Genomic DNA, 18108 nt, shown 5'->3' on the forward strand with positions numbered 1-18108 from the left:
TTTTCTGGAATTTTTATTTTCTTAATGTTTTTGCTTTTAATCACCCATAGTTTTAAAATTACTTGAGTTAGAAATGTGTTAGCTACAAGAAAGAAAAATGACCAACACTGGCATTTTATTTGTTTTGTTTTCTTCTATAGCACCAGTCTCTAACAACCTTGAATGCTAATACTTGGAGAGAGGAGAGTAACATATACATCATCAGAAACTGGCCCGAACCAAGGAGGAACAAAACACAATTTCTCTCTCAGTGCGGAGGGTTTTAAACTGTGAAATAAATCATCCGGCCTGAATCTCATGACTTATGTCCATTGAATTCTCTGTATTTGCAGTCCAAATTCTACCTTGTCAAATTTGGATCCATAAGATGCTCTGAATCAGGTGAAAGGAGCCTAAGACCTTCATCTAATAAAGCTAAGAGGGACTGCCAGTCAGCCACACAGCAGAGTATCTGTTTCCCCTTCTGCTTCTTAGGTTGACCAGAGTCTCTCTCAAGTCTGACCTATCCCTTTTCTTTCAGAATTCCTAGCCTCTAGCTAGTCTGTGACTGGTTACAGTGACTTTTATGAAGATGATATCTGAGCCCAGTTCCTCTCTTCTTACTCCTGCTTATTTTTGAAAGTTGTAAATCCACTTTAGTGAGTTAAAATACTTGTTTGCTAAAAGTAGATTTAACATAAAGCTAAGGAAGCAAAAACTTAAGAACAACTTAGTTGCACAGATTCTCTTTAAAGTCATGAGCCTAACTTTGTATTCTTAGAGTTTATCAAATTATATATGGTTCAGGCCCCATTGAGCCTGAATCATGTCTTCTGTTTACACGTTCCTTTGGCAGTGGTGTGCTAGAGACAGTTCATATCATCTCACCAGAGCTCACCAGTGAAAGTTTCAGAATATTTGCAAGTCAGTTGTTACACAGCGAATTACTTAAATCTAATACATTAAAAACCAACATTCAAATAACACCATTTATTCATTATTTTTTATTTTTATCTTTGCTTTTTAGGTTATGACTATTGCATCTTTATGGTTGAACTACTATACTATGGTAATGTGTGACTTACATGTATTACCAACTCTTCCAGAAATATCAAATGGTAGCTTGAAATTAGCCTTTGCTGAGACTGATAAACCTATCGTTGTGGACTTCCTCTCCCTCACATCACAGAAATAGCTGTATAATAATTGCTAGCAAACCACTGTTCTTGGGGATAGTTCACCTTTTTTCTGTTTTTGTTTTTAATAGCTTGCTGAAGGTACTTTTCTCTCATTGCTCAAATCTATCTCCAACTCTTTCTGAATATGAATACCCAATTGGTCTCAAAAAAATTGAGTATAGAAAGAATATAAATAAACACAATAAAGGTCATGTGTTAAAAATTAAACCCCACAGCTAACATCATACTGAATGGGGAAGAGCTGAAAGCTTTTCTTGTAAGATCTGGAAGAAGGCAAGTTTCCCACTTCTACTACTTTAATTCAGCATACTATTGGAAGTACTAGCCAGAGCAATTAGGTAAGAGAAAGAAAACAAAAGGCATATAAATAGGAAAGGAAGAAGTCAAAGTATCCCTGTTTGCAGATGACATAATCATATATTTAGAAAATCCTGAAGACTTCACCAAAAAAAAAAAAAAAAAAATTGTTAGAAAAAATAAATCAAGATAGTAAAGTTGCAGAATGCAAAATTAACATATAAAAATCAGTAGCATTTCTATATACCAATAGTGAACTATCTGAAAAAGAAATCAAGAATCAAGTTAATTTACAATAGCTACAAAATGTTAAATATCTAGGAATAAACCAAGAAGGTGAAAGAACTCTACATGAAAAATATAAAAGATTGATAAAAGAAGCTGAAGAGAACACGAGTTAAAAATTCCATGTTTATGGATCAGAAGAATTAATATTGTCAAAATGTCCATATTTATCCAAAGCAATCTTCAGATTCTTCAGAAATCTCTATCAAAATATCAGTGAAATTCTTCCCAGAAATAGAAAAAACAATCTTAAAATCCATATGGAAATGGAAAAGACTCTAGTAGCCAAAGCAATCTTGCAGAAAGAACAAAGCTGGAGGCATCACAGTACCCACTTCAAAATATGCTACAAAATATCGTAATGAAAACAGCATGGCACTGGCATAAAAAACAGTCACATAGAACAATGGAATCAAATAGAGAAATAAATCCATGTTCAGGGCCAGCTAATTTTCATCAAAGGTAGCAAAACACACATTGGGAGGACTGTCTCCTCTGCTGAGACCAGCTTGATTGGGGAGACCCTAACCCAGTGGCACTAGAGGAATTAAAGACACACACATAGAAATATAGAGATGTGGGAAATCAGGGGTCTCACAACCTTCAGAGCTGAGAGCCCTGAACAGAGATTTACCCACATATTTATTAACAGCAAGCCAGTCATTAGCATTGTTTCTATAGATATTCGATTAACTAAAAGTATCAAGGATGGCCTGAATTAAAGAAATAGGTTGGGCTAGTTAACTGCAGCAGGAGCAGGTCCTTAAGGCGCAGATCACTCATACTATTGTTTGTGGCTTAAGAATGCCTTTAAGCGATTTTCTGCCCTGGGCGGGCGAGGTGTTCCTTGCCCTCATTCTGGTAAACCCACAACCTTCCAGCTTGGGCGTTAGAGCCATTATGAACATGTTACAGTGCTGCAGAGATTTTGTTTATGGCCAGTTTTGGTGCCGGTTTATGGCCAGATTTTGGGGGGCCTGCTCCCAACTCTCCTCAGTAAGTGGTGCTGGCAAAACTGGCTATCCACATACAGAACAGTAAAACTAGGCCAGCATCTCTCACCATATACATAAAATTAACTCAAAATAAATTAAAGACTTAAATTTAAGACCTCAAACTATGAAACTACTAGAAGACTATAGGGGAAACACTTTATAAAATTGGACTGGGCAAGGATTTTTTCCAATAAGACCTCAGAAGAACAGGCAATAAAAGCAAAAATAGACAAATGAGATCACCTCAAACTAAAATGCTTCTGCAAAACAAAGGATATCGATAGTGTGAAAAGACAACCTATTAAGAAAAAGTATTTGCAAAATATGCATCTGACAAGGGATTAATACCCAGAGTATATAAGGAACTGAAACAACTCAGTAGCAAAACAAACCAAATAATCCAATTTTAAAATGGGCAAAAGACCTGAATAAACATTTCTCAAAAGAAGAAGTAATGGCTAAGAGATACACAGGCATATGAAAAGGTGCTCAACATAACCGATTGTCATAAAAATGAATAGAAATTACCATGAGATATCATCTCACCCCAGTTAAAATAGCTTATATCAAAAAGATAAGGAATAACACATGCTGGTGAGAAAGTGGAGGAAAAAAAAACACCCTTGTACACTATTAGTGGGAACATAAATTAGTACAACCACTATGGAGAACAGTTTGGAGGTTCCTCAAAATCTAAAACTTGAGGTATCATATGATCTAGCAGTCCCACTGCTGAACATATACCCAAAAGAAAGAAAATCAGGCCAGGCGCAGTGGCTTATGCCTGTAATCCCAGCACTTTGGGAGGCTGAGGCAGTTGGAAGTCAGGAGTTTGAGACCAGCCTGGCCAACATGGTGAAACCCTGTCTCTACTAAAAATACAAAAATTAGCCAGGCATGGTAGTGGGCACCTATAATCCCAGCTACTTGGGGGCTGAGGCAGGAGAATTGCTTGAACCCGGGAGGCAGAGGTTTCACTAAGCCAAGATTGCACCACTGCACTTCAGCCTGGGCAATAAGAGTGAAACTCTGTCTCAAAAAAAAAAAAAAAAAAAAAAAAAAAGGAAAAGAAAAAGAAAAAGTTCAGGATGCTGAAGAGATATATGCACTCCCATGTTTGTTGCAGCACTGTTCACAATAGCCAAAAATTGGAAACAACCTAAGCATCCATCAACAGATTAATGGATACAGAAAATGTGGTACACATACAGAATGGAGTACTTTCAGCCATAAAATGAATGAGATCCTGTCATTTGCAAGGAGGTTGAACTGCTGATCATTATGTTAAGTGAAATAAGCCAGGCACAGAAAAGCAGACATCAAATATTGTCACTTATTTGTGGTATCTAAAAATCAAAACAATTGAACTCATGGAGATAGGGAGTAGAAGGATGGTTACCAGAGGCTCGGAATGGTAGTGGCAATGAGGGTGAGGGTTTTAGAAGAGAGATATTCTCATTCATTCATAGAATTTTATTCATTCATAGAAAGAATGAATAAGAACTACTAATTTCTAGCACAACAAGGTGACTATAATAATATACTTGTACATTTTAAAATAACTAAAAGTACAATTGGATTCTTTGTAACACAAAGGAAAAATTGAGGGAATAGATACCTCATTCTGCATGATGTGATTATTACTGATTGCATACTTGTATCAAAATATCTCATGTATCTCATAAATATCTACACCTACTAAGTATCCACAAGAATTAAATATAAAAATAAAATGGCCAAGATATATGTGAAAAAATGGTCAACATCACTAATTATCAGTAAAATTCAATTCAAAGTCATAATGAAATACTATTTCACCTTAGTTAGAATGGCTATCAAAACATCAGGGGTTTGGTCTCGGTTCTGCTGCTCACTGCACAGAAAGCCAATGACTGAGACAATGAGTATTGACAGGGAAGATGCTTTAATCGGGTGCTGCAGCCAAGAATCAGTCCAAATTCATCTCCCTGACCGAATTGGAGATTTATATAGCAGGGAAGAAATATGTAACTAGATGTGGGAAAACAGGAACTCAGGAGGGGTAAAGAAGCAATCATGGGCTGGGTGTGGTGGCTCATGCTTGTAATCCCAGCAATTTGGGAGGCCAAGGTGGGTGAATCACCTGAGGTCAGGAGTTGAAGACCAGCCTGACCATCATGGCAAAACCCCTTCTTACTAAAGATACAAAACTTAGCCAGGATTGGTGGTGGGTGACTGTAGTCCCAGCTACTTAGGAGATTCAGGCAGGAGAATCACTTGAACCCAGGAGGGGGAGGTTGCAGTAAGCTGAGATTGTGCCACTGCACTCCAGCCTGGGTGATAGAGACTCCTCTGAAAAACAAAACAAAAAAACAAAATAAAACAAAAAAACCCAAATAAAAAAAGAAGCAATCATGACAAATGAGACAATGAATTATTGTCTGGATGTGATGACCTGGTGAGTTTCAGTTTTTAAATACTTTCTGAGAGACCTGGGAGTCCTTTCCTGAGGAAGGAACTCAGATAAAATGAATGTAAGTTTTAAGTTTTAACACCAGAAGGGTCAATTTCTATGTTTATCAAAAACAAACAAAAACAAAACTGTCCATGGGACTCTTGGATTGGCTTCATGGCTATGATAAAAAATACAAAAAATAATGAATGTTGATGAGAGTGTAGAGAAAGGGGAACTCTTTTGCACTGTTAATGGGAATGTAAATTAGTACAGCCATTATGGAAAACAGTAAGGGGCTAAAAACTCACATGTTAGTTTTTGGAACTACCATGTGAGTCTGAAATCCCATTACTGGGTATATATTCAAAGGAAATGAAACTATATGTTGAAGAGATATATGCCATCCCTTGTTTATTATAGCTTTGTTAACAATAGCCAAGATACAAAATCAACATAAAAGCCTATCTACTGATTAATGTATTTAAAAATGTGATATATATACAAAACAAAATATTCTTCAGCCATATTAAACAATGAAATTCTGTCATTTGCAGCAACTTGGATGAAGCTGAAAGGCATTATGTTAAGTGAAATAAGCCAGGCAGAGACACAAATGATTTGAACTCACATGAGATCAACAAAGTTGATTTCATAAAAGTTAAGAATAGAATAGTAGTTACTAGAGGTTTGAGGTGAGGATACTGTATTAGTCCATTTTCATGTTGCTGATAAAGACATACCCAAGACCGGGAAGAAAAAGAGTTTTAATTGGACTTACAGTTCCACATGGCTGGGGAGGCTTCAGAATTATGGCAGAAGGCAAAAGGCACTTCTTACATGGTGGCAGCAAGAGAAAATGAGGAAGAAACAAAAGTAGAAACCCCTGATAAACCCATCAGATCTTAGGAGACTTATTCACTATCACAAGAATAGCACGGGAAAGATCAGCCTCCAGGATTCAATTACCTTTCCCTGGGTCCCTCCCACAACATGTGGGAATTCTGGGTGACACAATTCAAGTTGAGATTTGAGTGGGGACACAGCCAAATCATATCATTCCACCCCTGGCCCCTCCCAAATCTCATGTCCCCACATTTCAAAACCAATCATGCCTTCCCAACAATCCCCCAGTCTTAACTCATTTCAGCATTAATTCAAAAGTCCACAGTTCAAAGTTACATTTGAGACAAGGCCAGTCCCTTTTGCCTATGAGCCTGTAAAATCAAAGGCAAGCCAGTTACTTCCTAGATACAATGGGGGTACAGGCTTTGGGTAAATACAGCCATTCCAAATGGGAAAAATTGGCCAAAACAAAGGGGTTACAGGGCCCATGTAAGTTCAAAATCCAGCAGGGCACTCAAATTTTAGAGCTCCAAAATGATCTGTTTGACCCCAGGTCTCACATCCAGGTCACAGTGTTGCAAGAGGTGGGCTCCCATGGTCTTGGGCAGCTCCACCCTTGTGGCTTTGCAGGGTACAGCCTCCCTCCTGGCTACTTTCATGGGCTGGCATTGAGTGCCTGTGGCTTTTCCAGGTGCACGGAACAAGCTGTTGGTGGATCTACCATTCTGGGGTCTGGAGAATGGTGGACCTCTTCTCATAGCGCCTCTAGGCAGTGCCCCAGTAGGGACTCTGTGTATGGGCTCTGACCCCACATTTCCCTTCCACACTGTCCTAGCAGAGGTTCCCCAGCCCTGCAGCAAACTTTTTCCTGGGCATCCACGTGTCTCCCTACGTCTTCTGAAATCCAAGTGGAGGTTCCCAAACCTCAATTATTGACTTCTGTGCATCCACAGGCTCAACACCACATGGAAGCTGCCAATACTTGGTGCTTCCATCCTCTGAAGCCACAGCCTGAGGTCTATGTTGGTCCCTTTCAGCCATGGCTAGAGCAGCTGGGATACAGGGCACCAAGTCCCTAGGCTGCACACAGCACAGTGACTCTGGGTACAGCCCATGAAACCACTTTTTCTTCCTGGGCCTCTGGGCCTGTGATGGGAGGGGCTGCTGTGAAGATCTCCGACATGGCCTGGAGACATTTTTATTATGGCTTGGGAATTAACGTGAGGCTTCTTGCTAATGCAAATTTCTGTAGTCAGCTTGAATTTCTCTTCAAAAAATGAGTTTTTCTTTTCTACTGCATTCTCAGGCTGCAAATTTTCTGAACTTTTATGCTGTTTCCTTTTTAAAACAGAATGCTTTTAACAGAAGCCAAGTCATCTTTAGAATGGTTTGCTGCTTAGAAATTTCTTCCACTAGATATCCCCAAACCATCTCTCTCAAGTTCAAAGTTCCACAAATCTCTAGGGTAGGGACAAAATGCTACCAGTCTCTTTGCTAAAACATAACAAAAGTCATCTTTGCTCCAGTTCCCAACAAGTTTCTCATCTCCATCTAGGATCACCTCAACCTGGACCTTATTGTTCATATCACTATCAGCATTTTTGTCAAAGCCTTTCAACAAGTCTCTAGGAGGTTCCAAACTTTCCCACATTTTCCTATCTTCTTCTGAGCTTCCCAAAGTGTTCCAACCTCTGCCTGTTACTCAGTTCTAAAGTCGCTTCCACATTTTCAGGTATCTTTTCAGCAACACCCCACTCCTGGTACTGATTTACTGTATTAGTCCATTTACACACTGCTGATAAAGACATACCTGAGACTGGGAAGAAAAAGAGGTTTAATTGGACTTCCACATGGCTGGGAAGGCCTCAGAAGCATGGCAGAAAATGAAAGGCACTTCTTGCATGGTGGTGGCAAGAGAAAATGAGGAAGAAGCAAAAGTAGAAACCCCTGATAAACCCATCAGACCTCATGAGACTTATTCACTATCATGAGAATAGCACGGGAAATATCTGCTCCCATGATTCAATTACCTCTCCACTGGGTCCCTCCCACAACACATGAGAATTCTGAGAGATGCAATTCAAGTTGAGATTTGGGTGGGACACAGCCAAACCATATCAGTTACCAAGATACATTGGTCAATGAGTACAATGTTACAGTTAGACAGGAAGTTATAGTGTTCTACTACACTGTAGGGTGACTATAGAAAATAAAAACATATATTTCGAGATAGCTGGAAGAGAAGACTATGAATGTTACCACCACAAGAAGTGATAAACATTTAAAGTGATGGGTACAGTAATTACCCCGATTTAATCATTTTATTCAATGTTTACATGCATTGAAGAATCACACTGTGCCCCAGAAACATGTACAATTATTGTGTATAGGTTATAAATAATAAAAATGAATAATACATAAAAGAACACGCAATTTTCTGGGTCCCTAGGACATTTGACATAGTTTGGAGTGAGCTTAACACCAACATCTGTCAGAGTTCCAAAAGGTACATTTCAGACCTGCTCTCTGTTATGGAGGGTGGAGAAGCTGCTAAGAGATAACTAGAGTTGCACCACCAAAAATAACAAGGCTACCAAGTCTGTGTTCCAACGACCTTACCCTTAGAGCTATTCAAATACTGATAAGCTGGGAGGTCTGAGAAGAGGAGCAGTATGTAAGGCAAACATTTACCAATTGCTATGATTAAATGTACCAAGTTTACGAAAACCTAAGGTAAGTGAAATACTCTCATGGCTCTGGGCCAGTGTGAGTTTGGGACATCTTATAAAATAGGATTTCTACTTTTACTGACATCTACCCTGAAATTGTAGAAAGAAGTGGAAGGGAGAAGAAATCTTTGAAGATGGAGTAGAAATTTCTTGGAAAAAAGTGACTTGCTTTTATATCTGAAGAGAGAGGTAGGTGCTACAAGTTTGAAGGTGCTGTAAAAAGAAACTATTTTGCTTCCTGGAAAAAAAACTTTCTTGTTACTCAGAACTCCATACAAACTATGTCAAAGGCTGGTGATGATTTTGGTCCCTTATTTTTTTCTGAAATTACTCTGGAAACATCATCACTTATCTCTACAGTGTTAAATTTATGAATTCCTATTCCTCCTCTTTTTTTTTTTTTTGCTTTTTAAATTGGTATTTGATTGTCTGTTTTTAAACTCGCTCCTTTCATTTCTAAAATGTTTTTATCTGTTTTGATTTTTAGCCCTGTGTCTAACCTCTCCAAGAATTTTTTCTCACTTTGCTTTATTACAATCAACTTATTTGTTGATTAATGTTTACTCACTCTTGATTTCTATCTCTTTTCACTACATACTAGTAGTTTATAACTAAGTGTGTAGATTATTCCACTTGAGGAGATTTTCCAAATACTCATTACATAGCACCAATTCTAAAGATTCTTATTCAGTAGGACATTTCTCTGATACCATCAGTTATTCTTTGGGCACAAATATTTGTATTGCTAATGATTCAAATATACATATATAAAGCTCAATATTTTAACTGAATTCTTATGCCTAGTGAACTTGAGAGTAGGTTCATGATGAACTGAACATCAGACGACCAATTCTCCATGAGTATTTTATGCAACTTTATATATTTTTTTCCTTTTAGATTCAGCATGCAGATGTGCAGGTTCATTACATGCATACATTGTGTAATGGTGAGGTTTGGGCTTCTAGTGAACCCACCACCTAAATAGTGAACATTGTACCCAACAAATAATTTTTCAACCCTCATTTACCTCCAGTCTCCTTGCTTTTGGAGTCCCCAGTGTTTATTATTTCTGTTTTTGTGTTCATGTGTATCCATGGTGTAGGTCTCACTTATAGGTAAGAACATGCAGTATTTCATTATCTATTTCTGACTTATTTCACTTAGGATAATGGCCTCAGGCTCCATCCATGTTGCTGCAAAGGACATTGTGTGTGTATGCATTCAATCAACCATTGATGGACACTTAGGTGATTCCATGAGCAAATTCACTTTTTGAATTCCAGGGTCAAGGAAGAAGCCTACTTAAACAGATATAGCACAGATCATGCAGGACACCTCTGTGAACCACCAAGAAAACCTGTAAAGCTTGCCTTCTTTACCAGAATTATAGTTAAGAACAAAGACAAGTTTCGTAGGATGCTCTTACCCATGATGCTTGAGATGATCCATCCTAACATTTTAGAATTTCTAACAATTTAAAATCCATCTGATGTTGGTTATCATATATCATCTTAGGCAGGTCCAACAATTCTCCTGGGCAGCAGAGTCTGTCCTTTATGTGATAACTAGATATCCAAGCTTCTTCAGTCTTGTGGCTCCATATTCTCACCACATGGTCCCACAGTTGCCAACAAAATTGAAGGAAGTGTGAAAAACTCATACCTTCTCACTAAGTGCCTCTAACCAGCAGTGATACAACAAGTAATTTATTCTCATGGTCCATTGACCCAATCTAGTCACACAGTCCTAGCTGCAAAGGAGGCTGGGAAACATCAAGATAACCTATAGAGTATTTGGTGAGTGCTACTTCCCTCTCACACTGTGAAATAGAAACTATGAAGGATGTACCACCTGTGACTAGTTGCAGGCATGCCATAGTTCCATATTGGAACATCTTCTAAATTACTCTGTGACAGGACTGTCATCATTTATCTGGCAAATGCATTCCAGCTCCCTTCCTCCCTTATTGGAGTACTCTTGTTATCTAGGATGGGTGAGACAAGTTCCTGTATAATCAGTTTGCTGGTTTTCAGGTTGGATGTCAAATAAATCTGAGTTACATCAATGTTGGAACAGCGTTGTCACTGTGCTGACAAAGCCTAGAGCCATTTTTAAAGCCTGGAAATTCTGGAAGCAGGTATGCATATCAACTGATGCAGAAAAACATTCACAAACACGAAACAAACTGGGAATAAAAGAAAAATGCCTTAATATAATACAAGCCATAGATGAAAAATCCACAGTTAACATATTCGTCACTGGTGAAAGTTCGTAAGGTTTTTCTCTAAGATCAGAAGCAAGATAAAGATGCCTGCTTTTGCATAATCTGAGTGGTATGGGTGGCACATGGGAGTGCCACTTGCAGATCTCCCACTACCAGGAGCATAAAAAATAAACGGTCTGAGCAGCTGCAGGCTGAAATGCACCAGTGGATTTTTATGAAGTCCTCACTTCCCATGGTGTGCTCCCAACCAGTGACTGAAAATGATGGAGATCCTAAGGAAGGCATTCTTAGGAGACCTGAGATTCCCCTGACAGCGGCTCTGGCTTGAGGACTTCCCAACAGCTTTGTGAAAACTTCCTGGTAGTGCATGGGCCTTCTTTAAGCTGCATAAAGCCTGGATGGCTTCCATCCAACTTTGTCTCCTTCTCTTTTTTACTTCAGTGTTTGGCAGCTTTCTCAGCCTTTTCATCTTTCTTTTCTTTATTTTTATTTTTTGCACAGGGCTGTTTCTCCTGTCTTGGTGTCTATTTCTCAGAAAATCCAAACTAAAAGAAGTGATAATGAGACTATTATAAGTACACAAGGGGTAAGATGTAAATTTGTCTTGGCTTAACTAACCTTGCAACTGACAGAGTATATGATCCTGGTTGGGAGGTGGGGGAGAGATAGTCCCTGCCACGAGATGACAGTAAAATTCTAAAAAATTTTTGGTAACTGAGAAAAATGTTCCAATAGAGACAAATTTGACAGATGCAATAAAGCAGACATTTAAAGTCAGTGGAGTTTGGCCAGGTGCAGTGGCTCACTCCTGTAATCGAAGCACTTTGGGAGGCTGAGGTGGGATCACCTGAGGCTAGGAGTTCGAGAACAGCCTGTCCAACATAGTGAAACCCTGTCACTACTAAAAATACAAAAATGAGCTGGGCGTGATTGCGCGTGCCTGTATTCCCAGCTACTTAGGAGGCTGAGGCATGAGAATTGCTTGAACCTGGGAAGTGAAGGTTGCAGTGAGCCGAGATCACACCACTGCACTCCAGCCTGGATGACAGAGGGAGACTCTGTTTCATAAATAAATAAATAAGTCAGTGGCGTTAGCTGATTGCTGCTAAGTTTTATTGATTATTGATGCCATGCAGAAGGATAATGAGATATTGAAGGCTGTTAACAAGCGATTACTGGCTATGATTGAGACCCAGAGAATCTCAGTGGTAACTTACAAAGAGGCCTTTATCAGTCATAGCAGATAGGAGAGTGGCAGGTGGGAGTTCTGTTTGTTGCAGCAGCAAGCTCTAGAGACTCTAAATACTCAGCCAAAAGAGCTTTGTTGTGCTAAGGTTTCGACATTGTAGAGAAAATTTGGGATCCTGAGAATTAGAAAGAGGACTTCTGGATGTAAGTCTCTGAAGATATTGACTTCACAAAACCCACTTCTACTGGGTTCATTGGGTTTGCAGAATAACCCAGTTTTGCATTTCCACATTTATTGTAGATGCTGCTGAGCATGTTAGAATCCTGTGTCCAGAGATCAAATAGCAAACAAATGAACAAACAAACAAAACAAAAAACAATCACTGTACTGTTAAGGAAAATTGATTTTAATCAGCAGGAGGAGGTAAGGGTGTTTTACCCAATGGAGGTAGAGCAGAGAATAGAGGTGGAACCCAAATGATCTGTTTGGGATTATTCCACTGTAACTATGAAAGGACATGTGCAACCCTAGCATGAGAAAAGTATGACAATTCATGGTGCAAGCACTTCACGATAAAGATTTGATTACATACCCATTAAGGCATGGAGTCAGGCCCTGTGAGACCTGAGCAGGAGGGTTGTTCAGAATGTGCTGTAGATATTAGGGGCTAATTTATAACAAATAGTTAGATACAATTTTCCCTTAAAGTTTAGATACATCTTTTTAAAAAAATCCTTTATATTACCTAAAATCAGAAATGTAGTAAAATGTAGATTTATTGTATAAATTAATTTTTCAATATAAGATTCATTAGATCTAGAGTTCTAGATCCATGAAATCCTTGCATTTTAGTTTTCTAATTTGTTATTTTGAAGCTAACAAATAAGCTACACCCTTATAAATTTTGAGTTGAGCATAAGCAATTGAATCCAAGGACTTCAAGTTCTGTATTAAGTACATTTGATGTGAAATCTAACTTGGCTACAAAACAAGGGGTTGGTGGTGGAAAATGCAACTTCTGGCATATGCTTTTATGGGTGTAATAATTCTATGGGGTTTTAAATAACTTTATTGAGATATGTTTTTTATATCCTAAAATTTGCCTACTTCAACTGTACAATTCAATGTTTTTAATAACTTTTGCTGTGGCTATCATCATAAATCACTTTAGGCCGTTTTCATCCATCACCCCATAAAATCTGTCTTGTCAATTTACAGATAATCCCTGTTTCCAACCATAGCCCCAGGCAACAATTAATCTATGTTCTGTCTCTATAAACTTGCATTTTCACTACATTTCATACAAGTGGAATCAAAATCCCTTATTTCTGCCTGAGTTTTTAGAGATGAACAAGGCTGGAGAAAATTAATCTCACATAGTTCATTAATGTCTCCACTTAATTCCGGCTCACTACACTTGCATTGGCCTTAATGCCTCTACAATTCCATTAGAAATTCTCTTTCTTAAATTTTTGGTAACTTTCATGTTTCTAAATGCAATGGTTATTTCTTTTTATCTATTAATTTAGGTTCAAGGGGGCACATGTGCCAGTTTGGTTATGTTGTTAAAATAATGTGCCCCTGATGTTTGGTGTATAAATGATCCCATCATACAGGAAGTGAATATAGTATCTGATAGTTTTTCAATCTTCTCCCCTTTCCTGACATCCCTCCTCTAATAGTCCCCACTTTGTGTTGTGCACATCCTTATGTCTTCGTGTACCCAAAGTTTAGTTCCTACTTATAAATGAGAACATGTGATATTTGGTTTTCTGTTCCTGCATTAATTCACTAAGATAATGGCCTCCGGCTGCATCCATGCATTCATTTTTCTTTTATGGCTGCGTAGCATACCGTGGTATATATGTACACATTTTCTTTATTCAATCCACCATTGATGGGCATCTAGATTGATTCCATTTCTTTGCTATTGTGATTCCATGTCATTGCTATGTTGCAATTAACATACAAGTACATGTGTCTTTTTGGTAGAATGCTTTATTTCTCTTTGGGTATATATCTAGCAATGGGATTGCTGGGTCAAATGGTAGCTCTCAGTTCTTTGACAGATTTTTAAATTGCTTTCCACAGTGGCTGAACTAATTTAAATTCCCAAAACAGTGTATGAGTGTTCCCTATTCTCTGTAACCTTACCAACATTTCTTATCTTTTGACGTTTGAATAATAACCATTCTGACTGATGGGGAATAGTATTTCAATGCGGTTTTGAGTAGCATTTCTCTAATGATTAGTGATGTTAAGCATTTTTTATGTATTTATTGGTCACATGTATGTCTTATTTTGAGAAGTGTCTGTTCATACCCTTTGCCCCTTTTAAATGGGGTTATTTTATGCTTGTGGATTGTTTAGGTTCCTTACAGATTTTGTATATTACACCATTGTCAGATCATAATTTGTGAATATTTTCTCCCATTATGTAGGTTGTTTACTCTTTAGATAGTTTCTTTAGCTATGCAGAAGCTCTTTAGTTTAATTAGGTCCCACTTGTCAATTTTTGGTTCTTGTTGCAATTGCTTTTGAGGACTTAGTCATAAATTATTTACCAAAGCTGATGTCTACAATAGTATTTCCTAGGTTTTCTTCTCATATTTTTGTGGTTTTAGGTCCTAAATTTAATATTTTAACCCATCTTGAATTAATTTTTGTATATGGCAAATGGAAGGGGACTAGTTTCAATATTGTGCATATGTCTAATCAGTTGTCTCAGCACTGTTTATTGAGTAGGGAGTCCTTTCACCATTGTCTGTTATTGTTGACTTTGTCAAATATCAGACAGTTATAGGTTTGTGGCTTTATTTCTGGATCCTCTAACCTTTTCCATTGGTCTATGTGTCTGTTTTTGTACCAGTACCATGATGTTTTGATTACTGTAGCCTAGCAGTGTAGTTTGAAGTTGGGTACTGTGAAACTTCTGGCTTTGTTCCTTTTGCTTAGGATTGCTTTAGCTATTCAGGCTTTTGTTTCTTTGGTTCCACATTAATTTTAGAATAGTTTCTTTCTAATTCTGTGAAACATAACACTGGTAGTTTGACAGGAATACCACTGAATGTGCAAATCGTTTTGGGCAGTATGACCATTTTAACAATATTGATTATTCCTATCCATGGTCATGGAAAGTTTTTCCATTTGTTTGTTCCATCTCTGATTTCTTTTTGTAATGTTTTGTAGTTCTTATTGTAGAGAACTTTGTCCATTCTAGTTAGCTGTAGTCCTAGAGATATTTTTTCTCTTTGTGAGTATTGTAAATGAGATTGCATTCTTGATTTGGCTCTCAGCTTGAATACTATTGGCATATAAAATACTACTGATTTTTGTACACTAATTTTGTATCTTAAAATTTTACTTAAGTTGTTTATCTGTTCTAGGAGGCCTTGGTGGAGTCTGTAGGGTTTTGTAGGTATAGAATCATGTTGCCAGCAAAGAGAGAGAGTTGAACTTTCTCTATTCCTATTTGGATGCCTTTAATTTCTTTCTCTTACCTGATTGCTCTGACTAGGATTTCTAGTACTGTGTTGAATAAGAGTGGTGGGAGTGGGTATCCCTGACTTGTTCCAGTAATTAAAAGGAATGCTTCCAGCTTTTGCCACTTCAGTGTGATGTTGGCTGTGGGTTTGTCATAGATGGTTCTTACTATTTTGAGGTATTTTCCTTTAATGCATCATTTGTTGAAAGTTTTTGACATAGAGGAATGGTTGAATTTTATTGAAATCCTTTTCTGTGTCTATTAAGATGGTAACATGATTTTTGTTTTTAATTATGTTTATGTGGTGAATCACTTTTATTGATTTGCATATGTTGAACCAACCTTGCATTCCTGGAATAAAGCCTACTCAATTGTGGTGAATTAACTTTTTGTTTTGTTGGTGGATTTCCTTGGCTAGTATTTTATTGAGGAGTCTTGCATCTATGTTGCTCAGAGATATTGTCCTGAAATTTTCTTTTTTGTTGTGTCTTTGCCAGGTTTTGGTATCAGAATAATGCTGGCTTCATAGAATAACTTAGAGAGGTGCTCCTCCTCCTCAGTTGTCTCTAATAATTTCAGTAGGATTTGTACTGCCTCATCTTCATATGTCTGGTAGAATTCAGCTGTGAATCTGTTTGGTCCAGGTCTTTTACTGGCAGGTAGGTTTTTTATTAGTGATTCAATTTCAAAGCTCGTTATTGGGGAGTAGGGGTTGGTGCTAAGATGGCTGACTAGAAGCAGTGGAAATCAGAGGCTCTCATTGAAAAGATCCAAAAGAGCATGTAAATCCTGCACTGGTGACTGAGGTATCCAAGTCCTGTTATTAGGATGGACTAGGTGACTGGTGTGACCCATGGAGAAAAAGGAAGAACAGTGTGGTGCAGCAGCCCACCAGAGAGCCACATGGGGCAGGGGAGCTCCCACCCCCAGCCAAGGGAGGCAGCAAGTGAGCATGATACCCAGCCTGGGAAACCGTGCTCTTTCCAGGGAAATGTGCAACCCATGAATTGGAAAATACCACTTGGGAGCCCATGCCACTGGAGCCTTGGGTCCCAACCACGGAGCCATGCAGATTCTCAACACCTTCTAGGCTGGGATCAGCCTAAGCCTGAGTTCCTATGGGCAGGGGTGGCCATCACCACTGCTGTGACTGCCTGCAGTCTAAGCCATCTGATCTCCTTGGGGGAGTTTGGGAGCCAAAACTATGGCTGCAGAGCCTCTCTGCAGGAACTCCAACTTCAGTCAGGGGCTCAGGGACAGAACTATGATTTCCCTGGGCCTGAGCTCCCTAGGGGGAAAGGTGGCTGTATGCTCCATGGACCAGCAGAGTTAGTCTTTCCTCCTGCTAGATTTGAGGAATCTGGGCAGCCCAGATGACTGCGTTTCCCCCCAGTGCAGCATGCTCTTTCCACCAAGGGACAGCCAAAGTGCCTCATTAAATGAGCCCTGCTTCCCATGTCACTGAACTGGGTGAGGCCCTCCCAACAGGGATTGTCAAGCAACCTATACAGGGGTGCTCCTACTAGCATTAGGTCAGTGCCCCTCAAGGTCAGGGATCCCAGAGAAAGGAGCAGGTAACCCTTTTTGCTGTTCTCCAGCCTCCTTGAGTGACATCTCCAGGTATGGGAGCAAAGTAGATGAATAGGGCCTGAAGTGAAACCCCAGCAAACTGCAGCAGCCTTAGAGAAGAGAGACATAGCTGTTGAAAGAAACAACAAAAACAAAAACAACACAAAGCAACAACAGCAGCATCAACAAAAAACGTCTCTGCAAAAACTTCATCCAAGGGTCATCTGAAGGCAGTCTCAAAGATGGAAACTAGACAAATTCATGAAGATGAGAAAGAATCAATAAAAGAACATTGAAAACCAAAAGGTCAGAGTGGCTCATCTCCTCCAGATGATAGCAGCACCTCTCCAGCAAGTCTCCAGAACTGGACAGAGGATAAGATGGACTAATTGACAGAAGTAGATTTCAGAAGGTGGGTAATAACAAACTTCACTGAGGTTATGGAGCATGCTCCAACCCAATTCAAAGAAACTAAGAACCTTGATAAAAGTTAGAAAAGCTGTTAACTAGAATAACTAGTTTAGAGAGAAACATAAATGGGCTAATGGAGCTGAAAAACACAGCATGAGCACTTCATGAAGCATACACAAGTATCAATAGCCAAATCAATCAAGCGGAAGAAAGAATATCAGAGATGGAAGACTATCTTGCTGAAATAAGGCAGGTAGAAAAGCTTAGAGAAGAATGAAAAGGAATGAAGAAAACCTTCAAGAAAGGTGGGACTATGTAAAAAGACCAAACCTATGACTGATTGGAGTACCTGAAAGAGACAGGTATAATGGAACTAAGCTGGAAAGCACACTTTAAGATATTAACCAGAAGCACTTCCAACCTAGCAAGAAAGGCCAACATTCAAATTCAGGAAAAACAGAGAACCCCAT

The 18108-nt window shown here is 38.7% G+C and overlaps 1 protein-coding gene across 1 annotated transcript in view; it reads left to right on the forward strand.

Moving 5' to 3' along the window:
- LOC111544109 (disintegrin and metalloproteinase domain-containing protein 5) overlaps positions 1 to 8950 on the forward strand; it is a 124734-nt gene extending 115784 nt beyond the window's left edge. Inside the window, exon 20 of the mRNA XM_023214502.2 lies at positions 8864 to 8950. Coding sequence (XP_023070270.1) covers positions 8864 to 8942 — 79 coding nt within the window. The 3' untranslated portion in view covers positions 8943 to 8950. The remainder of the gene's footprint in view (positions 1 to 8863) is intronic.
- The last annotated feature ends 9158 nt before the right edge of the window (positions 8951 to 18108 follow it).

This window comes from Piliocolobus tephrosceles, chromosome 7, assembly GCF_002776525.5.
Source record: "Piliocolobus tephrosceles isolate RC106 chromosome 7, ASM277652v3, whole genome shotgun sequence".
NCBI lineage: Eukaryota > Metazoa > Chordata > Mammalia > Primates > Cercopithecidae > Piliocolobus > Piliocolobus tephrosceles.